The 25,609-nt window shown below is 42.5% G+C and overlaps 1 protein-coding gene across 1 annotated transcript in view; it reads left to right on the plus strand.

The window, feature by feature from the left end:
- ddx27 (DEAD (Asp-Glu-Ala-Asp) box polypeptide 27) overlaps positions 1-21,971 on the plus strand; it is a 45,883-nt gene extending 23,912 nt beyond the window's left edge. Inside the window, exons 9-21 of the mRNA XM_069884792.1 lie at positions 558-708; positions 1,315-1,414; positions 3,978-4,119; positions 5,764-5,917; positions 6,866-6,947; positions 7,692-7,869; positions 7,956-8,062; positions 9,152-9,245; positions 16,773-16,861; positions 19,227-19,350; positions 19,471-19,564; positions 20,631-20,705; positions 21,843-21,971. Coding sequence (XP_069740893.1) covers positions 558-708; positions 1,315-1,414; positions 3,978-4,119; positions 5,764-5,917; positions 6,866-6,947; positions 7,692-7,869; positions 7,956-8,062; positions 9,152-9,245; positions 16,773-16,861; positions 19,227-19,350; positions 19,471-19,564; positions 20,631-20,705; positions 21,843-21,858 — 1,406 coding nt within the window. The 3' untranslated portion in view covers positions 21,859-21,971. The remainder of the gene's footprint in view (positions 1-557; positions 709-1,314; positions 1,415-3,977; positions 4,120-5,763; positions 5,918-6,865; positions 6,948-7,691; positions 7,870-7,955; positions 8,063-9,151; positions 9,246-16,772; positions 16,862-19,226; positions 19,351-19,470; positions 19,565-20,630; positions 20,706-21,842) is intronic.
- Positions 21,972-25,609: the final 3,638 nt, after the last annotated feature.

The raw sequence follows: 25,609 nt of genomic DNA on the forward strand, positions 1-25,609 counted from the left end.
AGCTTTTTCCCTTGCATTCAAATCTGGGAGAGAGCACCCATTGCTTTTCCTGGAATATGCCACAATTCTAAAGCAAAGTGAGTGCAGAATACAAATTTTGGTCTTATCACCCAAGTTTCTTCACTCCTGTTGGACCTCATTGGAACTTGATGACCAATAGGTGGCATTTTGGGATGTCAACTTCCATTTGTGTTTGCCTAGAAACCTGCTGTCAGATACACATGGGTCATGAGAACAATTCTGGTGGTTCTTCAAATCTAGACCGACATAGAATGAAACAGGTCTAACATCCTACTCAACAGATTTTTACAGAGTTTATAAACTGGAGGATGATATCTGAGTCTGCATATTATATATTGCACGTCTTTTTCACAGGGTGACATATTTTTGGGAGCTGCAGCCAGGAGAGAGGGCCGTGCTTTGTGTTACATGGGTATATGCTTTCCAGCAATAAATGATGCATTAGTAGGAGGGTAGTAAAAGGATGGTGTTTCATTACTGCAGCTCTTTCATTGTGAAGTTTTGGATAACTATTCTAAATATCTGTTTACTTTCAGGTGGATTGGATGTAAAAACCCAAGAAGCATCTCTGAGGGCAGGACCCGATGTTCTCATTGCCACCCCAGGCCGACTGATCGATCACCTTCATAATTGTCCATCCTTCGACCTTAGTAGCATAGAAGTCCTTATCCTGGATGAGGCTGACAGGTTAGAAGTTGCAAAGAAACCCTGTTCATGGGCAGAAAGCTGGGCGGGAGTGGTAAAACCACCTCTTCCAAGACTGGACAAAGCAGAGGAGGGAATTGTTCTCTAATATATTAATTGTAAGTTCTATTCATATGGCATAGTAGGATGTGGGTAGATGGTAGGAATATGGAGGGAATAAAATGGGATTAGTACCAAGGTAATTGATGGCCAGCAGAGGGCCTAATGGCCTCTTTCAGTGCTCTATGACTCAAAGTGCATTCAGTAAATCTTAATACTTTTTGAAAGTTATGTGTTAACAAAGAACTTCTCAAGGGCGGTCATTTACATTGGATGTTTAGACCCCACCTCTGCATGTGCACACTAATTTCTATTTAATCATCGCTTGATTTTCATAGTACTCAACATTTTAAATTAATTCATTGTCTTTAAATCTATTCAATATCTATCTTCAGCCCAAAAATCTGTCTAGTATGGTGTGATCTTGCAATTTATGCCTTTTCTGTTCAAGTTGCAACAGCTGTAGAGCTTCATACAAAAAAAGTTGAAATTCATGTGTGATAGGATAACCATTCAGGGTCATTTCTGTTTCTTCTCTCACATCTGCAGAATGCTGGATGAATACTTTGAGGAACAAATGAAGGAAATAATTCGTCTCTGTTCCAACCAACGACAAACTATGTTGTTTTCAGCTACCATGACTGATGAGGTACGAGGGAGGTTTGTGGCAAGTCGAAGTATTTCCACCAGGTGGCATGGTCATTTTCACCTGCTCGCTGAGCACTTTCAGTAAGCTCTAGTGATAAATGTAGGGAGTTTTGCACTGGCTATTTCCCTTTCTAAGTCTGTTGGCATTCTCACTGAGAGGTGTCACAAGTTTTGTGGCAAAAGAGGTCTCACAATTTATGCAGACAATGAGAAGGTGGGCAGACTCAGCAGGTCAGTCTATCTGTGGAGAGAAACAATCAGGCAACATTTCTTGTATCTCATATTGTGCATCTTAAGTTGGAGGCAGACGTATGTTAGCCAGATTGCTGGTGATATAAAGATATGATGGAAAGCAAATTGCGGCAAGGCTCCAAAAAATGCTGCTAAAATACATGGATAGGTCAAATATTGGGAACATTTTGACAGATGGAATATAATCTGGGGAAAAATCCACTTTGTTAGCAATATCAGAAAAGTGGCATTGCTTAAATGGAGAGGCTGCAGACTGCTGTTGTAGAACAGGATCTGGGTGTCCTGCTTGATGGCGCACAGGTGCAGGACTTGAAGGGAGGGGATACAGTGACTTGGGATTTGCCTTTTATTGCAAAGTGGAAGCTTTATAGTCTAGGTACAATTATTGGAGAGGTTAAACCTGGACCACTGTCTACAGTTGTGGTCAGCTTATTTAAGGAAGGTTATACTTCCACTGGACGTATTCACGGAAGGGTCATTGTTGGGTGGAAATTGTCTAATAAAGAAGCGTTGACCAAGTTGGATTCAAATTAGAGAAGAATGAGAGACAATCTATTGAATGTTCAGAAATCTGAAAGGGCTTGACAACTAGGTGCTGGGAGAATATTTTATCTGAGAATCAGGGCGGTACGGTTGGCATAGCAGCTAGCGCAATGCCTATTACAGTGAAAGTGATTGAGGCCGGGGTTTGAATCCCGTGCTGTCTGTAGAGCAGTTTGTACATTCTCTGAGTGGGTTTCCCCAGGGGCTATGGTTCCTCCCACCCTCAAAATGTACGTTAATTGGGTGTATATTGGACGGCACAGACTCGTGGGCCAAAACGGTCTGTTACTGTGCTGTATGTCTTTAAAATTCTCACACTGGGAGTGTATTTTCAGAATAAGAGGACATTATTTAAGATGAGGCATTTGTTTTCTTTAGAATCTTGAATCTTTGGCATTCTGTATTTGTACCTGTGCAAGATCATTGACATGGGAGAGAAAGGCCATTTTATTTTTAGGCAGACAACATGGTAACATACCCCTTTGGCCCATGAGCCCTTGACGCCCAATTGACTATACCTTAGGTACGTTTTTCAGCAGTGGGAGGAAACCGGAGCCCCTGGAAGGAACCCACGCAGGCACGGGGAGAACATAGAAACTCCTTGCAGGCAGTGCCAGATTCGATCCCCAATTGTTGGGGCTGTAACAGCGTTGCGCTAACTGCTATGCTAACCTTTTTGTTTCAAGAGAAAACAAAATTTGCTTAATCTTTGTCTTAAACAGATGATCCTTTTATTTTTACACAGTGACCCTTAGTTCTAAATTTCCCAATGTGGAAGCATTATCTCCACATCCCCCCTGTGAAGACCCCTCAGCATCTTATTTGTCTTATTCATGTCATCTTTGCTCAATCTTATAAACTGCAGTGAATTCAGGCTTAGCCTTTCTAATCACCCTGATTCCAAGTATTAATCTAGTAAACCTTCTTTAAATTGTTCCCCACATAAATATCAGTTCTGTATGTGGAATTCCAGATAAAGCCTCAGCAATGCAGAACATAAGTGAAGTGATTTCTGTATTCAATTCTTCCAGCAATAACCAATTACATTCTGTTGACTCTCCCATTTACTCACTGTATCTCTGCTCTAGTTTTATGCAGGTCATGAATGAGGATACACAGATTCCTGCATGTAATAGAAATCTGCAATCTAACTTAGATATTTGTAGTTTCCTTGCAAAATGGAAAATTTTGTATTTTCCCATGTTGTCCTGTCTGAGTTGGATCTTTGCCCAATCACTTCACTTTATCTATATCCTTCTCTAGCCTCCTTAAGTTCTTGCCACGTGTTCCTCATTTTGGGTGGTCATTGGTGTTAGTGATGTATTGTTTTATAGTTCTAAAGGTAACTATTGGGAAGAGAAAGCAGTCCACCAAGCACCACTTCACTTTCATTTTCCAGTCACCATTCCCAGCATCTACCATTAATGGTGCATATTAATGGCTTCACCAAACATCTTGTGCAGCCTCTTGTTAAATGTATTTTAAAAATACACTGCAATCCATCCTTTGCATTATCCATCATCGGTACGTGATTATTTCCTCAAAACAAAATGCTATTGTCTTTTAAAATTCTCTGACCTGTCTATAATCCAGAAAGTAATCAATTAATCTTGTTTGTCTTCTTGCTCCTGGTTATCTGGTTGATCCATTTCTTTCTTTTTCACCTCTATTGAGAACTTATTTGATCATGAGAAGTGATGTAATGATTTCTGACAAGGTTGTGGTTACATGTATTTAGTCTGTGTTGCTTTTTCTATCATTCCCTGCAGGTAAAAGATCTGGCATCTGTGTCATTGAAGAACCCAGTCCGAATTTTTGTAAACAGTAACACAGATGTAGCTCCTTTCCTCCGTCAGGAATTCATCCGAATACGGCCAAACCGTGAGGGGGACAGAGAGGCAATTGTTGCAGGTAGCTGTGATTTAAATAATATGGGCTGTACCAGTTCCATCTATTGTCCAACAGCTGCCCTGTTTTTTTGCCCTTGCTTGTGGCTGATGCCACTTCTTCATGGCTCCAATCAGAAGCCAAAATGACAGCAGAGATGCTGCCTTCAGAGCGAATGACAAGGTAACCCGAGCTATCGCAAGAGCCAAGCTGTTTAAGGCCACCAGGGAAGCAAAGCATGTGCATGCCCAGCCCATCCGTAGTCACTTCCTGGACAGCAAGGACACATGATGCATGTGAAAGGGCATCCAAGACAACCACAAAACTCCACATCTGCCTGTGCTGGTGATGCCTCCCTCACAGATGCACTGAACAACTTCTACGTGCACTTTGAGGTGAAAAACGACGTGGCGGTGAAGAAAATCACCTCTCCTCCAAATGACTAGGTGCTGTGTCTTGCAGTGGCCGACGTGAAGAGAGACCTAAGCATGGTCAACCTGCAGAAAGCTGCTGGACTGGATAACATTCCCGACAGAGTACTCAGGATGTGTGGCTCAGCTACCAGATGTTCTCACCGGCATCCTTGACATCTCCCTGAGAAGCGCCATGGTCCCAACGTGCTTCAAAGCCGCCACATTGTCCCTGTGCTGAAGAAGTCGTCTGTGTCCTACCTCAATGACTACCGCCTTGTCACACTCACATCCATCGTCATGAAGTGCTTTGAGAGGTTCGTCATGTGATACATCAAACTCCTGCTGCCCCGTTACTAGACCCCCTGAGGTTTGTATACAGACCTAACTGCTCTATGTACAATGCCATCGCCACCACCCTCACCCAACTAAAAAACAAGGACTCGTATGTTCGAATGCTGTTCATTGACTTCAGCTTGGTATTCAACACAATTATACCACAGTACCTGATAAGGAAGTTGAGTCTGCTGGGTTTAAACACCTCCCTCTGCAATTGGATTCTTGACTTCCTGTTGGGGAGACCTCAAGCAGTCTAGATTGGTAGCAGCATCGCCAAGACTATCACACTGAGCACGAGGGCCCCTAGGGCTGCGTGCTTAATCCACTGCTGTTCACTCTGCTGACCCACAACTGTGCAGCTAAACACAGCTCGAACTACATCATCAAGGTCACTGACTAAGAGGCTCTGATAGCTCAGTGGTTAGAGCACTGCCCTTGTAAATCAAGGTCACTGACTACATGACCGAGGTGGGCCTGATCAGTAAGAATAATGAGTCAGTGTACAGAGATGAGGTGCAGTCGCAAACGGACTGGTGCAGAGCCAACGACCTCTATCTGATCGTTTAAAAAAAAAAACAAAAGAGATGGATGTCGACTTCAGCAGGGCCTGGGAGAAGGTCACGCTCCACTGAGCATTGATGGCTCCACCGTTGAGGTCATCAAGAGTATCAAATTCTTTGGAGTGCACGGCAGAGAATCTCACCTGGTCCCTTAACACCAACTCCGTAGCCAAGAAAGCCCAGCGGCGCCTCTACACCCACATTTATGTTTCTGGCTTATTACCACTCCTTCGTTTTCCCTCCCAAATGAGGATTTATATTTAACAGGGTTCCTGGGTTCTATGCTTTGGATATGGAAGGAGCAAGAGATGGGAATAAATAATACGGGGATAACTTTGTGCATCTCTTTTGCCTTCCAGCTCTTCTCACTCGCACGTTTCAGGACCATGTTATGCTATTTATACAGACTAAAAAGCAAGCTCACAGAATGCACATCCTGCTGGGGCTGATGGGGCTGAAGGTTGGCGAACTCCATGGTGATCTTTCCCAAACCCAGAGGCTGGAGGCACTCAGGTGAGCAAGTCAACTAATGACAGAATTGGTGCAAGATTTCTGACTGATTGGAAGTAAAACCAATGTTCATGATAAACCACATAGAACCACAGCAGTTCCCTGTCTCTGTGCTGAGTAAGTAGTGCCTGTTTGCAATTTCTTCTCCCTTAATGCTATCCATTCATTTCTGCTGAAAAGTGTGCAGATATCAGGTTGAGTTGTGCTCAGGTTTGCTGGCTGTGCTCAGGTTTGCTGGCTGTGCTCAGGTTTGCTGGCTGTGCTCAGGTTTGCTGGCTGTGCTCTGGTTTGCTGGCTGTGCTCCGGTTTACTGTCTGTGCTGAAGTCACCTGATGACTTGATGATTTGCATTGTCCAAGATGCACCAAGTCTAAGCTTTTGAGGGAAGTTTAGGATCTTGTTTGAGGAATGAGGATGGCCACTAACCATTAAACTATCAAATTTAGTATAACCTGTGAGATCTTTGCTTAGTACCTGTAGATTTCTAATGCATTTCATTGTAGTCTCAGTTTATTGTGTTTGGGAATTACAGCCTCACATTTTTGACATGGGTTGGTATTTGGTGATTAGCAGGGCCAGCAGTTCCAGGTCGAGACCTTGATCAGCGGGGCATTGGCTGATCTCACCCAGATTAATAACTGGAACCTAGAGCAGGACGAAGGAATCAGACTGCCTCTTGCTCCAGGTTGTTAATCTATTTGCCACTCTTGGAGAATGCTTCTTTTTGTGTGAACTCTAAAGGCTTTCATTCTGAAAGACCTGTGTAGTATATATCTATCAATGACTATTTCCTTAAGTTATATACATGAGGGTAAATTTATTTATCAATTCTGCTGGTCAAAGAGCTACCTTATTTTGCACGATGGCTATGAACATCCACAATCGGAGAGACTCACGCTGCAGATTATTAAGGTGCCAGCAGTTCACCATTTGTGTTTCTCATTGTGCCAGGCGCTTTAAGGATGAACAAATCGATATTCTTGTCGCTACTGATGTTGCTGCCAGAGGACTGGATATTGATGGAGTCAAAACGGTAAGTGCCTCAGATGAGAAAAGGGAGAATTAATGGCATGGATCTTGTAAGTAACTTTTCCTTCTGTGATTGGGGTTGAGTGACCATCCTTTTGAAACCCCTTGCCATGCAGGACTGTCCTTGGACAGACTCCATCTGCAGTTGCTTGGAGTCTCCTGAAGCAACTGAAGATTGACTTCATGATTCAAACTCTCCCATGGTTGCTAAGCCCTGCCCCAGTTAATTGATGAAGAGGTAGCTGTCGAGTGCATTGAGAGTTGTATTTACTTCCAGTCCTTTTGCCTAAAGGCATTTTGAAATAATTGCAGGACAAGCTGACAATAGGTAGCAACAAAGGACTGGTCATCACAAGTTATAGTTCCAAGTCTGTGAATGATCTTGTGATCTGTCCTTAGCTCTCTGCTTCCCTTAAATTGTAGCTTTCTAGAGCTCTGGTCCTGATGATCCTACTCAATTTAGACTCCAAGAAAATTGGAGCCATTGGTTTTATAAAAATCCTTTTTTTTAAAAATGACCTTTTAAAGCTTTGCTATATTACGAGATCAATTCAATATTTTTGTCTTTCTAACCAAATTTTTGCCTTAGTGCTGCAAATGCTGTAAAATAGTATATCTTGTTTATCAAAAACATACTGTTTAAAACTGTTCAAAATCTATTTTGTGCTTGAACAAAAAAAAAGAAAGTTAATTTTCAGACGTGTGTGGGTTGATATCTGTAAGAGAATCTTTAGTTCTTCTTGACCAGGTGATTAACTTCACAATGCCCAACACCATCAAGCATTATGTGCACAGAGTGGGCCGTACAGCAAGAGCAGGACGTAGTGGGCGATCTGTATCCCTCGCTGGAGAAATGGAAAGGAAAATGCTAAAAGAAATTGTGAAGAAAGCCAAAACGGAAGTGAAGGCCCGTGTCATTCCACAAGGTTAGAAGACACAACTGTTGCGGAAAGTTGTCAGGCCATATCTAGATCCCCATATTTGCATTTGTCTGACACTGCTTATCTCACAGATGTGGTAATGAAGTTCCGGCAGAAAATTGAGAAAATGGAAAAGGAAATCTATGATGTTTTGCAGTTGGAAAAGGAGGAAAAAATGATGCAACGATCAGAAGCTGAGGTATGAGGTGTACACCCCAGATTACACCGTTTTAACAGGCAACAAGGTGACAAAATGCTAGTTAGTCACTAGGTTGTAGTGTGGAAACAGGCCTTTCAGCCCACAAGTCTATGCTGCCTGTCAAATACCAAATTTATTAAAATGCCATCATATGTTATCCCATTTTTCAGTAGTTAACTTGTATCCATGGTGTACCAAACACTGAATACTGTGAGAGCAGCATTGTGTTCCAGATTCTCATCAGGGGATCAATTCTTCCTCTAGATCTCTTATCTCTTACCTTAACTCTTTGTCCTCTGGTTATCTGCTGAAGGGAAGTTTTTTACTCTCTTGTCTGTTTATCATAAACCTATACCACACTCTGCTCTAGATCTGTTTACTCTCCTCCGTTCTCCATATACCATCCCTAATAATATCCCACTAAATCCTTTCTGTACCTTTTGCAGTGCATTCAAGATCTTTCTGTATTGTGACCATAATTCTTTGCACAATATTTTAGTTTTATAAAGTGATCTGATAATCCAATGCTGTTCTGTGGTTTGGCTGATGAAGGCCCGCTATTTCTTACACCTCTTAACTACCCACGTGGCTGCTTTGAGCAATCTTTGGACATTTACATCAAGGACCTTCTGTTCCTCGGTTTTTTCTAGTGTCCTACCATTCATTTTGCACACCCTAGCCTTATTAGTCCTCCCAAAATATGTCATATCATGTTTTTCGTATTTTAAATTCCATTTGCATGATAACTTGTTCAGGGATCACTTATGTCTGCATGTTAAATTATTTGCTTTTTGTTACGAGAACTATCTCTGAGGTTAGGTGATGGTAAATTCCCTCTGATATGTACACGACAGGAAACTGATTCAGCCTACTTGGTAACGAAGTGATGTATATCAAAAATCTGTGTGTAATCAAATGAAAATAATATCATTAACAATTGGGAGCCTACCTGTCATTGTTCCCATTTTCTAAATATTCCACTGATTGCATCAGCTCATTTTGCACCAAGAGGTATTGGGTGGAAGGAACTGTTGGAGATAAATTGGACATTGAGCGAGGATCAAATTTTGATTTACTTGTTCCCTGTAGATCAATACTGCCAGAAATAAGCTGCAGAAGGACAAAGAAAGTAGGCCAGAGCGCACCTGGTTCCAAACCAGAGAGGAACGGAAGAAAGAGAAACGTGAGCTTCATTCTGGATCTTGCAATAGCTTCCCTGGGCCGAAATGGCCCTTGTACATAAATGTCTGGTAAAGGATTATCTTCCTGCCGTGATAGTAACCCAGGTGGCAGAATGGAATTGAGGAGAATGTGGAAAGGCTGCAAAGCAATGCAGGCAGGTTAAATGAATGCAGATGGAATATAATGTTGAAATCATCCACTTTGGTGAGGGATTGCAAAGCATTACTGTTATGAAGGGAACCTGGGAATCCTTGCACACAAATCACTTAAAAGTGCAGCAAAATAATTTAAGGGCAAATGTCATCTTAGAGTCATATAGTAGCCCAAACAGGCTATGTCGGCCCTTTGAGTCCACACCGGTTCACTTGAACAACTCCACTAGCTCAACCCTCCCGCTCTCCGCCCATAATCCTCAATTCTCCAACCCCCTCACTTCCATGTACACATCCAACCTTCTCTTAAATGACAGAAGGGTCCCTGCCGCAACTATCTCTTTTGGAAGATCATTCCATTCTGCCACCACTCGCTGAGTGAAAAAGCATCCTCTAATATTTCTCCTAAAGTGTTGCCCCCTTACCCTTAACTCATGCCCTCTTGTTCCAAACTCCCCTGCCCTCAGGGGAAAGAGCATGTTTCTGTTTATGTCTAGTCTATCTATTCCTTTCATAATTTTAAATACCTCTATCAAGACTCCTCTCAGTCGTCTACATTCCAATGAATAAAGTCCACACCGACCAAAATGTCCCACCCACACTTTCTTGTTAAATCTTTTTCATTGGTTTTATAAGAAATGCAATACAATGAAGAAAATGTCCCATTCACACTTGTCCGTCCTGCCTGCATTTGGCCCCTATCCCTTGAAACCTATGCATGTATCCTAAACTTTTCAATAATACCGGCCTCATCACCTCAGCAGCCCATTCCATACATCCCCCTCCCTCTCTGTGTTAAAGAAAAGTTGACTCTTAGATTCCTGTTAAATCTCTCCCCACCCAGCCCCCTCACCTTAAACCTATGCCTTCTGGTTACCAATTCCCATCACACAGGCAAAAGACTCGAGCCCATCTATTGATTTTGTTTACCTTGATGCGATCACCCCTCCCCCATAGCTCAAGGTCTGGCAACATCCTCCTAAATCTTCTCTGAATCCTCTCCAGCTAGCCATCTTTCCTGTAGGACAGTGACCAAAACTGAACATGTAACTCCAAATGGGGTCTCATATTGCAACAGGATATGAGTAAATGAATGAAGATATGTTATTGCAATGATGACTAATCCTGGCTGCCCCTGAGGCTCAGAAGGGAAAGAAGGATAAGAACAGGATACTTGTAGTTGGGGACTCGTTAGTCAGAGGGACAGATAGAAGGTTTGTGGGATGAGATCGGGGATCCAGGTTGGTATGTTGCTTCCCTGGTGCCAGGGTCAGGGATATCTCTGATCGAGTACATAGCATTCTGCAAGGGGAAGGAGAACAGCCAGAAGTCGTGGTCCATGTGGGGACCAATGACTTAGTTAGAAGTGGGGATGAGGTCCTGAAACAGGATTATGTAGAATTAGGTAGGAAGTTAAAAAACAGGACCTCCAAGGTAGTAATCTCTGGATTGCTGCCCGTGCCACGAGCTAGTGAGGGTAGAAATAGGAGGATGTGGAGGATGAATGCGTGGCTAAAGAGATGGTGCAGGGGGCAAGGGATAAGATTTCTGGATCATTGGGATCTCTTCTGGGGAAGGTCGGACCTGTACAAGAGGGACGGACTCCACTTGAACTGGAGGGCGACCAATGTGCTGGCAAGCAGATTTGCTAGAGCTGTGGGGGAAGGTTTAAACTAGTTTGGCAGGGGTGTGGGGAACAGAGTGTGAGAGCAGTGTCCAGGGAGTATGGCCACCTAGTTAGGAATAAAAAAGATAACAAAGGTAGGATGGAGATTAGGGTAGAAGGTAAAAAAGAGAATATATGTGAGGGTCATTCTCTGAGATGCATATATTTTAATGCAAGAAGCATAGTGAACAAGGTAGATGAGCTGAGAGCATAGATAGATACTTGGGGTCACGATATTGTGGCAATTAGTGAGACCTGGCTACAGGAGGGGCAGGACTGGCAACTTAATATTCCAGGATACATTTGTTTTAGATGTGATAGATCAGGGGGTAAAAAAGGAGGAGGAGTTGCTCTGTTTGTTAAGGAGGACATTACTGCCATGAGGTGGCAGGATGGTATGGAGGGATCGACCAGTGAGGCTGTTTGGGTGGAATTGAGGGGTGGAGGAGGCAAGAGGGTGCTAATAGGGGTGTATTACAGACCACCAAATGGGCCAAGAAAATTAGAGGAACAAATTTGTAGGGAGATAATGTATATGTGTGAAAATCATAAGGTAGTGATCATGGGAGATTTTAACTTCCCACACATTGATTGGGATACCCATACGGTTAGAGGGCTGGATGGGCTGGAGTTTGTTAAATGTGTTCAGGATTGTTTTCTAAATCAGTTAGTAGAAGAACCGACTCGGGATGGTGTAATACTGGATCTCCTATTAGGGAACGAGCTAGGTCAGGTAGCGAGCATTAATGTTGGAGAACCAATTGGGTCTAGTGATCATAATTCTGTTAGTTTTAGGGAAGAGCAAGGAGAGGCCTAAAGTTGAGGTTCTGGATTGGAAAAGAGCAAATTTTGAAGGAATAAGAAGGGATTTGGGGAGTATTGAGTGGGACAGGATATTTTCAGGTAAGGATGTTAATGAAAAATGGAGGATATTCAAAAAAGAAATTTTGAGGGTACAGAGTAGTTATGTCCCAGTGTGGATCAAAGGAAAGGCTGGAAGTCATAGGGAGGCTTGGTTTTCGAGGAATATTGGAAATTTGGTTAGGAGAAAAAGGGAGGTGTACAAGAGGTATAAAGAGCAGTGAGCTGAGAAGTTGAAGGAGGACTACAAGGAGTGTAGAAGGAATCTTAAGAAAGAAATTAGAAAGGCCAAAAAAAGGCATGAAGAGGCTTTGGCTGACAGAGTAAAAATAAATCCAAAGGGTTTCTATAAGTACATTAAAAGTAAAAGATTAGTGAGAGATAAAATTGGACCCCTTGTAGATAGCGAGGGTAGGCTGAGTGAGAAGTCTGAGGAAATGGGGGAAATTTCGAATGATTTCTTTGCCTCGGTATTCACTAGGGAAAAAAATGTTGAACCAGTTGAAGTAAAGAAAAATAGTGGGGAGGTCATGAAGCATATAAGGATATCCGAGGAGGTAGTGATGGCTGTGTTAAAAAAGATAAAGGTGGATAAATCTCCCGGACCGGACAAAATATTCCCTAGGACACTCAGGGAGGCTAGTGGACAGTTAGTGGGGCCATTAACAGAGATATTTAGGATGTCACTGGCCACGGGGGTGGTACCAAAGGATTGGAGGGTGGCGCATGTGGTTCCTCTGTTTAAGAAAGGGTCCAAATGCAAACCTGGGAATTATAGGCCTGTAAGTCTGACGTCTGTGGTGGGCAAGTTGATGGAAAGTGTTCTGAGGGATGCTATTTACAAATTTTTGGAGGTACAGGGATTGATAGGGAGTAATCAGCATGGTTTTGTCAGGGGTAGATCATGCTTGACAAACCTGATTGAGTTCTTCGAGGGGGTTACAAAAAAGGTTGATGAAGGGAAAGCTGTGGATGTTGTCTATTTGGACTTTAGTATAGCTTTTGACAAAGTTCCCCACAGGAGGTTAGGAAAAAAGGTGGAGGCATTAGGTATAAATAAGGAGGTAGTGAAATGGATTCAGCAGTGGTTGGATGGGAGGTGTCAGAGAGTAGTGGTAGAAAATTGTTTGTCCGAATGGAGGCCGGTGACTAGTGGAGTTCCTCAGGGTTCGGTCCTGGGTCCACTATTATTTGTTATATATATTAACGATCTGGATGTAGGGGTGGAGAATTGGATAAGCAAGTTTGCGGATGACACAAAGATTGGTGGTGTTGTGGACAGTGAGGTAGATTACCGTAGATTAAAAGGTGATTTAGGAAGGCTGGAGGTGTGGGCTGAGAAATGGCTGATGGAATTTAATACAGATAAATGTGAGGTGCTACATTTTGGAAAGGCAAATTTAAATAGGTCATATACATTGAATGGTAGACAATTGAGGAGTGCAGAGCAACAAAGGGATTTAGGAGTATTGGTAAATAGTACCCTCAAGGCTGATACTCAGGTAGATGGTGTGGTGAAGAAGGCATTTGGAATGTTGGCCTTCATAAATCGGAGTATTGATTTCAAGAGTAGGGAGGTTATGATGAAATTGTACAAGGCATTGGTGAGGCCAAATTTGGAGTACTGTGTACAGTTTTGGTTACCAAATTATAGGAAAGATATAAACAAAATAGAGAGAGTGCAGAGAAGGTTCACGAGAATGTTGACAGGATTTCAGGGTCTGAGTTACAGGGAAAAGTTGTGCAGACTGGGGCTTTTTTCTCTGGAGCGTAGAAGATTGAGAGGGGACTTGATAGAGGTGTTTAAGATTTTAAAAGGGACAGACAGAGTAAATGTGGATAGGCTTTTTCAATTAAGAAAGGGGGAGATTCAAACTAGAGGACATGGTTTAAGATTGAAGGGGGAAAATTATAAGGGGAACATGAGGGGAAATTTCTTTACGCAGAGGGTGGTGGGGATGTGGAATGAGCTTCTGGCAGACGTGGTCGAGGTGGGATCATTGGTTATATTTAAGGAAAGACTGGATCGTTACATGGATAGGAGGGGACTAGAGGGGTATGGACCGGGTGCTGGTCAGTGGGACTAGGAGGGTGGGGATTTGCTACAGCATGGACTAGTAGGGCCGAACTGGCCTGTTCTGTGCTGTAAGTGGTTATATGGTTATATTATGTTCGGTTGTCTCCATACCTGAAGAAAGGAGTACTTCCCAAATAGAGAGTTAGTAAAAGGTCAGCAGATTGATTCCTGTTTGGGATGGGGATTTGAACATGCTGAGCGAGAGTGAGTGAGGGAGAGAGGGATTTAGATGTACGAAAGGTGATCTCACCAATAGCTAAGAGTGATGGAGTTATTTCATCGTGGAAACACTCTTCTTGGCCCAACTTGCCTATTTTTTAATCATTATTTTCAGCCCATATCTCTATTTTTTTCTAATCATGTACCCAACTAGATCTATTTCAAACTTTACAATTGTTCCTGCCTCCACCATTTCCTTTGGTGGCTCATTTCATGTACCCACCACCCTCTGTGTGGGAAAAAATTCCTCTTGGGTCTCTTCTAAATCTTTTCCATGTTCAGCTTTAATCTATGTCCTTTGGTTTTAGATTCTTCTACTGAAAAGTCTGACTATTCACAAATTCAAGGCTGGAAAGGATGGATAGAGGGGTGATATTTCCTGATCTCAATGTTAACCTATGGAATTGGTCATTTAAGACTAGAGAAATGTCTTCACCCAGAGGGTGGGAGATCTTTGGAATAAAAGCAGGAGGACTGCTGATGCTTAGTCTCTGAGCATATCGATTTGAAGCTGATAGGGATCAGTACAGCAGATGAATAGGCCCTCAGCCCACATGTCTGCACTGACAAGGATGTCAATTTAATCAATCCCATCTGCCTGTGATCTGCATTCCTCCATTCCATTCCCGGTCTTTTCGTCTGCCCACGTTAGACTTCCCAAAACCCAACACCTCACATTTCCTTGTTTTAAATTCCATCAACCATTCCTCTGCCCAACAGATCAAGATCCTGCTGCATTCTATAGCAATTACTTTGGTGTCATCCGCAAATTTGCTACTCATGCCACGTAGTTTTCATTGATGTCAATGACAAACAGCAATGGGCCCAGCACCGAACCCTGTGGCATACCACTAGCCACAGGATTCCAGTCTGAAAAACAACCTTTCATCATTACCCTCTGCTTTCTTCTATGAAGCCAATTCTGCTATCTCACCTTGGATCCAATGCGATCTAATCGTCCAGAACAGTCTACTGTATAGAACCTTATTGAATCCTTTGGTAAAATCCATGTATACCTCTATAGCCCTCATCAACCTTGAAGGATACATCTTCCAAAAACTCAGTCAGATTTGTGAGACGTGATCTCCCAGAAACAAAAGCTTGCTGACTATAGTTAATCACCCTTTGTGCATCCAAGTTCATGCACATCATCTCCCTCAGAGTGCTCTCTGGTAACTTACCAGCCGCAGATGTTACCCTCACTGGCCTGCAGTTCCCAGTCTTTTCTCTGCATCCTTTCTTGAATGAAGGCACAACATTTGCCATCCTCCAGTCACCTGGCACCTCATTGATAACGAATCATAGATCTCACCCAAGGCACTTGCAATTTCCTCTTCAGTTTTCCACTGTCTCCTTGGATATATCTGATCAAGCTTTGGAAATTTGTCCACCTGTTACACATCAGGACCTTCAGCACCTCAACTATAATTACTGACTTGTTTTCAAGAGGTTACCCTTTTACTGCCCCAAGTCCTCCAGTCCTCCTGTTCTTCTCCAGAGTAAAAACAAAGAAATACTCATTGAGATTCTTATATTTTATTTAATTTTTTAAAATTAAAGCATGGTAACAGGCCATTTTGGCCCATGAGTCCATGCCACCCAACTTTACACCCTGTTAACCTACACCCCCAGTACGTTTTGTGTTAAACAGTGGGAGGAAACCGGAGCATGTAGACACGGAGAAAGTACAAACTCCTTACAGACAGCTCGGGTCTCGAAACCCAGTTTGGACGCAATCGCAGGGACTGTAAAGGCATTGCGCCTACCACTATGCCAACTGTGCCACCAATCTTGGCCATTTTATTTGGCTTCCCCCAGAATTGATTGCATTGATTTCTGAGGGATCCTATTTTACCCCTGGTTATCTTTGTGTACTTTTTGGGGGAAGGAAAGTCATTATTATTTACTCTTTCAATACTACATTAGACAATGTTTTTTTTATATATATAGATGACATTAGCCTGAGAGAACTGTTGCCTTCTTGACACCAGATGACCATATTCTCATTCATATCAAATGGGGATCTAAATTCTTTATCCTCTTGCTTAACAAATACAATATTTCTGAATTTATTACTTTATAGCAATTCAGTTGATAGAAAGTGAACCTTACTTACCACTCAAAAATTTGAGATACGGAATAAAATTCACGTTAATGAAATTTATGTGGGAGGAAAAAAAAACAATTAAAAAAAAACTCTTGACACTTGTGCAGATTTTGCAGCTTCGAATTATTGTAGGAAAGGGACCATTTTACAGGATTGCAAACCACCTCCTTGTAACGCAGGAATTGCCTGCATTAGCTGATAGTTTCAGTTGTACGACTATACGCTGTTGTACACTGAAAAACCTAGGAATGTCATACACCTGTAATGCAATTCTTTGCACAAGTACTCACAAATATAGTTTTGGGAACTCTTTAGTAATGATATTCCACACTCAATAGCAATGAGCACATTTGCAATTAGATTTGAATATGGTAATTGGTTGTGTAAAGGTTTAACAGGAAATATTTAATAACAATGGTGATGTTTGATTTTTTTTTAAAAAACAGTTTCAAAGGCTCTGCAGGAGTTTGACATTGCTTTAAGAGGCAAAAAGAAGAAAATGTTCATGGAAAACATGAAAAAGAAAGAAATGACGGTGAGTATTCATCAGTATTTTGGAGAGTTTAATGTCCCTCTGTATTCCCACGAAACACGCAGGGAAGTTTGCAAGCTGCACGTAGCTGATTGAAGGAATTGTCTTGAATATCTTGTTTGATCCTGGATTTCAGTCATGACATTTAATCTTAGCCAGAGTAGCACTATGGGGTTGTGTGTTTATCTTCTGAGCCAATGGCATTGGAAGGGAAAAAGATCAGCCTAACTTTCTGCTGCTGGCTAAAAACTAGTGCATCCTTTTGGTGAGTGCTTTGGTTTCAGGATTATCCCTGACTTATTGGTATGAAGAGAAATAACATGTCAATGGTAATTATACTCCTATTAGTATTCCATTAGCAGAAAATCAAGTATTGATATGGGACAATCTTTGGATTCTGTATGGTATGGACTGGAGAATGAAGAATTCCTTCAACAGGACCTTTAGTGCACAGGTTCCCATATGGGTTTATTGTGATGGGAATTAGAAACATCTGCTGCACAAGTGAAGGAGAAATACTGAATGTAATCATGCAATTTAAACACAAAGGGACACAGAAACTGAAGGGAACTGTTGGTTATTGCTTTTAGTTTAATTGCCTCTCTTTTTGCTAAGGAAAACATTTGACTACCAGCAAGCACATAAGCACACAGGAGGGCAGTCAGTTTCCATTGAGAGGATGATCATGGTGAATCTGGTACCATTTTCTTAATAGTGCTATCTTGATGTGAGGCAGTAGCTGAGTGGTGTAGGGCAGTGATGAAGTGATGCAGTAGGTTACTGTCTGTGGAGATCAGATGCAGTGACACAGAACTACAACGAGGAATAGGTGATCCCACTGGAGGGGTCAGATGCAGTGACACAGTACTGTGGTTAGGCAGTAGGTGATCCCACTGGAGGGGTCAGATGCAGTGACACAGTACTGAGGTGAGGTAGTAGGTGATCCCACTGGAGGGGTCAGATGCAGTGACACAGTACTGAGGTGAGGTAGTAGGTGATCCCACTGGAGAGGTCAGATGCAGTGACACAGTACTGAGGTGAGGTAGTAGGTGATCCCACTGGAGGGGTCAGATGCAGTGACACAGTACTGAGGTGAGGCAGTAGGTGATTCCACTGGAGGGGTCAGATGCAGTGACACAGTACTGTGGTTAGGCAGTAGGTGATCCCACTGGAGGGGTCAGATGCAGTGACACAGTACTGAGGTGAGGTAGTAGGTGATCCCACTGGAGGGGTCAGATGCAGTGACACAGTACTGAGGTGAGGTAGTAGGTGATCCCACTGGAGAGGTCAGATGCAGTGACACAGTACTGAGGTGAGGCAGTAGGTGATCCCACTGGAGGGGTCAGATGCAGTGACACAGTACTGAGGTGAGGCAGTAGGTGATCCCACTGGAGGGGTCAGATGCAGTGACACAGAACTGAGGTGAGGTAGTAGGTGATCCCACTGGAGGGGTCAGATGCAGTGACACAGTACTGAGGTGAGGTAGTAGGTGATCCCACTGGAGGGGTCAGATGCAGTGACACAGTACTGAGGTGAGGTAGTAGGTGATCCCACTGGAGGGGTCAGATGCAGTGACACAGTACTGAGGTGAGGTAGTAGGTGATCCCACTGGAGGGGTCAGATGCAGTGACACAGTACTGCGGTGAGGCAGTAGGTGATCCCACAAGAGGGGTCAGATGTAGTGACACAGAACTGAGGTGAGGCAGTAGGTGATCCCACTGGAGGGATCAGATGCAGTGACACAGTACTGTGGTGAGGCAGTAGGTGATCCCACTGGAGGGATCAGATGCAGTGACACAGTACTGCGGTGAGGCAGTAGGTGATTCCACTGGAGGGGTCAGATGCAGTGACACAGTACTGAGGTGAGGCGGTAGGTGATTCCACTGGAGGGGTCAGATGCAGTGACACAGTACTGAGGTGAGGTAGTAGGTGATTCCACTGGAGGGGACAGATGCAGTGACACAGTACTGAGGTGAGGCAGTAGGTGATTCCACTGGAGGGGTCAGATGCAGTGACACAGTACTGAGGTGAGGTAGTAGGTGATTCCACTGGAGCGGTCAGATGCAGTGACACAGTACTGCGGTGAGGCAGTAGGTGATTCCACTGGAGGGGTCAGATGCAGTGACACAGTACTGAGGTGAGGCAGTAGGTGATCCCACTGGAGGGGTCAGATGCAGTGACACAGTACTGAGGTGAGGTAGTAGGTGATCCCACTGGAGGGGTCAGATGCAGTGACACAGTACTGAGGTGAGGCAGTAGGTGATCCCACTGGAGGGGTCAGATGCAGTGACACAGAACTGAGGTGAGGCAGTAGGTGATCCCACTGGAGGGGTCAGATGCAGTGACACACTACTTTCATTTACGTCAGGCTGAAGAGAGAACACAGATTGAAATTGTGAAATCGCAGATGTATGCAGAACGAGTCGCGAAGCGAAACCGCAGACCAGCAAGGGCACGGTCAATGCCCAACGACACGCCAAAACAAGCTGCAGGTGGGTGACTGACCAAATTTAAGATGAAACCACAATTAAACATGGTTCTGAACATGTCTATTTCTTGGCATGGTTGCAAATTGCTCATGTATTGAATAAATATATTTTTTAAATCATAAGGAGATAAACTGAAAAGAAAAAACAATCTCAAGTCTGTATTTGATGAAGAATTGACTAATGTAAGTCAGAAGGCCCTGAAACAATACCGAGCAGGGTAAGTTGAATTAATGACTTCTTTATTTGACTCACTTAAAGCAGTTCAGTGAGTAGCATTATCAAAGAGAATGTGAAGCGTCCTTCATGAGATGCTGGGGGGGCAATATCCAGCTCCTTCAATTGTCTAATACAGGATCTTAATCCAGGTTTTCAAGTTAGCATAGATTTCTCTCTGACGGCTAGAAGGGATGACAGATTTAGAGCACTGTGTTGTTTTATGGTTAGGTTGAAACCTGTGTAGTTGTAGGACAGCAGTTGTAGTAGGATACAAGGATAGTAGACTTGTCAAGAGGTACCTTATGGGAAGAATTATCTTGTGGAAAGAATAAAAATTAGCTGGATGGGGCATTAGTTTTCAGAGAGGAAGTTTTCTAATTGTTTGAATAAATAGTCCACATCGTGAGGTCAGAAGATCCAGCACCTCTATTGAATAGCTGAGATCAAGAGTTAGTGGAAATACATCCAAGGTCAGATGACAGTCCTTCCCAAGATGTTTCTTTATTACTCATGACCTGTTTATTGGATTGGTGTATTGTGCTTAACTATTTGAAAGAAATGTTATGTTAGTTTTCCATTCCTTGACATCATAGGTCAAGGGCAATGCAGCCATACATGAGAAACTTGTTGGAGTCATTGAGTAGAATTGCAGTCATTTTTCTTTTTAAAATATTTTTATTAATTTAATAGAGAAAAAGATTACATGTATATATTGTTTAATATTAATTATATAGCTTTGAAATAATGCAATACAGAATGAGTCACATATAATTTGTATCGTCTTACATAATTCTCAAATTAAATTGAAATGTCCTTAAGAATTTCACCTCATATTCTAACCTTGTGATTATCTAAATTTACCAATCTCTTCTCGTTATAGAGAAAAACCATACTAATCTAACCCTTCCCACTAAACAAGGTCACCAGCAAATAAATTGTTGAGAATCGAGTATTGGCTCTTAGACATCAGGTAGAAAACCCCAGAGCACCCCGAAATGCAATCACTTTCGAATGCTTTGAATTTCTGAGATGTGAATCTACATTCATTGCATTTGGTTTCCTTATAGCCCATCATTTGAAGACAGAAAGAGACTTGGTATATCGCAGCGCAGGAAAGGGGATGCATTTAAATCAAAATCCAGGTAAGCTTTTCTAAAGTTTTCCAACATTTGCAACAATGCAACAAGTATAGTTTCATTCCAAAAAAGGGTAGCCAATTTTAGATTGACGGTAATCAGGTCACACCGAATATTGCTTCAGTCCACTGCCAACTGAGTCTCATTTACTCTCAGTAATGTTGGAAACCCTGAAATGCAATATTATTTCCATTTGCTGCATTGTTCTGGCTTGTCTTTATAAGGGGGAGTTTAATTTGCAGTTCTTCTGTTCCATCCTGAAATTTAGTTGAGTAGTTCTCTGCAAGTACAAAAAGTCTTCTACTGTATGGTTATACCTAGATATTGTGACAGCTTATTCAGTTCCTTGAGGACCACCACAGAGTCTAGCCTTCTCATTTCAGAATGAGACCCATTCTGTTTCAGCTGCGATCATCTCTAAAGAACTGGCACATTTGGGTGTGAAACATGGTATTCAAATAAAGTTTGTATTTTCCTCCCTTCCTGTTTTGAGGAATAACTTTATTAAAGCTAAAGATAATGGCCCAGGGCAGGTCACACAAGCCTTCTGTTCGGAGTGTACAGGGTGGTAGTGACATCATTGAAAAAGTTGGAAATATGTTTTATTGATTATTTCTATAATCTGTTTTCTTTTCATTGAGGTTGCGGTATGGTTCCAAGATGAACCGTTTGTTGTCCTTGGGTAGACCATACTAAGTGTGACTTCAGCAGAAGGGAAACTCTAACCTATTGTTCCTCATGGAACAGGGAAGTGCTGGGAAGAATTCATGCTGAAGGGATCACTTGTGTAGAGGCATTTTCATTTGGCCTGTGACCTAGAAGCCTCTTCACTCATCTTGCCTTCCTGATAGACTAGAATCATAGAAAATTTCTAACACAGGCTATTCAAACCATATTTGTTTAAGGAGGCCTAACCATAGCTCACCTTTCAGTATTAGTCCACGATCCTGCCAGTCACCCCTTTTTGTTTTAATGCAATGTGCCCCAGAATTCTGGCCTCTTTCTCATCTCCCCTCTACTCCTGCAGCTTGTTAAGATCTGGTATCAGTAAATCTGCTGTTTCCTCCTCTTCAGTATTTCTTGAACAATGCCCTCTAGCTGCGTGCACTTTATTCATTCTATAATATGTCATTTGTATTTCAGGTACAAGAGAAGATGAACCCAGACTCCAAACAAACTTTTTTTTTCAAGAATTTGAGTTCTGTATCATAACTGTATACTTGTGATGTATTCAATAACGAAACTGATTCACACTTGTGCTAGGAGAAATTACTTTTCAGTTTGTCGATTCTCTGTTCCTTTGCAGTTTCCCACCCTCTACACCCAAATATTGATAACTGTGAGAATCATCCTTCAGAAGAGCAGAGATTGCATTTTAATTGAAAGCCAAGTTTCAATTTTAAGTGTTCATTCACTGAATCCTCACATTTGGGATTGAAGTAGAACAATCGCTATTCCCTATTTTCAATCTAGATACAAAAGTCAACATTTTGAGAAGTTAGAGAACAATTTCTCTATAAATAGAATCCAGACAAAACTGAAGCATTCCCTCTATCACATCTCTATTCCCAGTTGGGAAAACAGGCTCATACCCAATATGCCAGTTCCTTGACTTGCCCACATAATATATTGGGGTAATACAAGTAGCAACTAGGGTGCTTCCTGGAAAGAATTAGTGCAGAAACCGGCAGGCAAGGATAAATGAAAGAAATCCAAATTAAAACTACAAATAGGGGATGTTTAGCCCTTCACTTTGAAATCCTTCATACACTATCTTTTAACTTATTGAAATGACAATTCCCTTCCTTTCTGATATAAAGGAGATAACAAAAAAAATTGGTAAAAAAGTTTGCTAAGGGATGTAACAGTTCACAACTATTTAAAACAATGAAATGCTTTATGTTAGCAGTTCTGAAGGAAAGACAATACAGGTGTCTAACATTTCATCCAGGATAGTCAGGACCGGACACCTGCCTTTGTTTGGAATCATTGATTTCTGTCCTTTTAAGGACCCCCCCCAACCACCGAGTCAGCTGCCATCTCTCTCCCCCCTCACCTGCCCGAGTCGCACTGCTGTCTCTCTTCACCCCCCCCCCCACCCAAGCGGCTGAAACTACTGTACCAGCACCAGGAGAACAGCCCCTTTCTCGATTCCCTGGCACTGGTACAGCAGTTTCAGCTGCTTGGGGGATTATGGGTAGTGGCATCGGCCATTGAGCTGCCGTCGGGCCGATTGAAAGCGCCACAACACTGGATGGCATCCGTATAGGCAATTCAGAGGCACTTAAAAGGTAGCGGAATACAACAGGACACACGGGAGTTGAGCAAGAGTCACACCGGGTCATGTTTGGTACCAAACTCCATCTTTGATGAGCTGAAAAAAGTGCCAATTTTTTGGAATTCACATTTTGATAATACCAGAGTTTCAATTTTATGAAGGTAGAAGATCTGCATTGACCAGACCAACACCACAGTTAATGTCCATCTTTTAGGATTATCTGAGCTAGAGTTATTTATATCCTTCCTGCATTGAAGCATCAGCCTGGAATTTTTAAAAAATTTAATCAGTCTGCAGGCTCAGCATGAATAAATTAAAACAGGCTCTCACTCACTCTAAGAATTGTGAATTGTTTGGACACTGCATCTATCCATTGGACAAATAGACCATTCGGTAGTGTTCACTCCAACCTTGTAGCTCAGTTTTCTCCCACATTAATGCAAAACTTAACAGTCCAAACTATCTAAAATGCCACTGTCTGTACATAAATCTCAGGAACCCTCAACTACAGATTGTATCTAATCCCTTTGTTATCCAACTTGAAATGACCATGTTATTATGCAACACTATTTCAGCCCATTTAACTTTGTACCTTTAAATTTTAAATCATGAGGCATCTGAAGCGTGTTCCTCATCTCCAACTAATTACCTGAAATTAGAAGCAATTCTCTTGAAGAAAGCAGAGGTTCAGCAGATTTTCCCTGCAAAGAAAACAAATATTGTAGGGCTGGGTCTGGTCACACATGACCACAACTAGGGGTAGTGCAAGGCATGATCAGTGTGCAGCAGATGGACAGGCTAGTGAAACATTGTACGCAAGGAAAGTTGAAGAAAAGATGGGAATATAGATTTTATGGCTAGTTTGGATAATATTAGGGTCTTTAGATAGCTCAAAGGGATAGATGTCTGTAGTGCTGTTCCAGGGCATATATTAATGCTATTCTTGGATAGGTGAGTGCTGTGAGCAGGGGGGGGGGGAGGGGAGGGGGGAGGGGGGGGGTGGGAAGCTTGCAGAAACAATTTACATTCTACATCTGGAAAGGAGTTCCTGGGAACTTGCACACAATGCAAAAAACTCATTCTGCTGATGCAAGATTTTACTGAAACTCCAGTGGAAGCCCTAGTGATCCCAAGGCATCTCTCAACTTTGTAGAAAAATGCTGGACCATGTTCAGAAAATGTAAATTCACAGAGGGGAAGAGACACAAGGATATTAGGGCTGTGGTGGGGAGGGGGAGAGACAAATAGAAATAGTGAAAGGTCAGAATTTTCAGTCACTTAATTTAGGAACTTTCAAAGAATGGACCTTTTAAAGAACAAATTTCTGTAGTCAGTGGGATGCAGAACAAAGACAAATTAATATCAAGTGCAGGGTTTAGGAGATGTGTGTTTTTGTGATTCAAATTTGGGTAGGCATAAACAAAAATCCTGAAGGAACAAATGCAGCTGGTCTTGCTGCATCCATCAGAGGTGAGAAGATATATAACCAATCTTTCAGACCTGAGCCCTTCAAGATATGAGCCATAAAACAGGCAGACGGCTAAGTAAAAAAGGCTGAGGTATAGAATGGGTGGAGGGAGGAGCACTGGCCAACAGACAAAAGGTGATCATTGGAAGAGGTCAGGAAGGAAAGGTGGAAATTGATCAGGGGAAGAGCTGGCTCTGAATGCAGAGCTGGAGGAAGGGACACCAATAATCATAAGCGTAAAGCTCTGCTAAAGTGGTCACAGTCTAGGATGTCACAAGCAAAACCTCCCCACCATTGAAAACATTTACATGGAACACTGCCGTCAGAGAGCAGCAGCAATCATCAAACACCCAGCACACACACACTGCTCTCGCTGCTGCCATCAGGAAAGAGGTGTAGGTGCCACAAGACTCGCGCCACCAGGCTCAGGAACAGCTGCTCCCCCTCCACCATCAGACTCCTCAACAACAAACTCGATAAGGACTCTTACTTATGCACTTTGTTGACTTTTTTTCTCTGCATTGCAGTTTATTTACACATATACTTTGAGTAGATTTTTGTTCTACCAATAAGTGGTAATTTGCCTTACCCGCAGGGGGGGAAAAAAAAATCTCATGTCAAAAGATTGTCATGCCAGATATGAAATCTGACAATAAATCTGAAATCTTCCTAAAACTATGCATTCAATAGACAATAGGAGCTGGAGTAGGCACTTTGGCCCGTCAAGCCAGCACTGCCATTTTACAGATCATGGCTGATCACTACCATCAGTACCCCTTTCCAGCCTTATCCCCATAACCCTTAACTCCTTTGCCCACTCAGTGCCAACCTCTCTCTCCCTTTCCTGTCCTATTGTGTCCAATTATCACCATTGGTCTGTTGGCCTGTGCTCCTTCCCCTGCCATTTCTTCCCCAGCCTTTTCATTCAGCCGCTCGCCTGCTTTTTGGTCATTGCTCGAAGGAAGGGCCCAGGTCTGAAATGTTGGTCATTCATCTTTATGTCCTATGATCGTTGAGTCCTTCCAGCATTTGTGCTTTTACCATTGAATCGCAGTGTAACATAGACCAATATAACACAGAAAACAGGCCCTTTGGCCCTTCAAGTCTGAGCCGAACTATTCTGTCTAGTCCCAGTGACCAGCACCCATTCCATTTCCCTTCAAT

The sequence above is a fragment of the Narcine bancroftii genome, chromosome 6, assembly GCF_036971445.1.
Source record: "Narcine bancroftii isolate sNarBan1 chromosome 6, sNarBan1.hap1, whole genome shotgun sequence".
Classification (NCBI taxonomy): Eukaryota; Metazoa; Chordata; class Chondrichthyes; order Torpediniformes; family Narcinidae; genus Narcine; species Narcine bancroftii.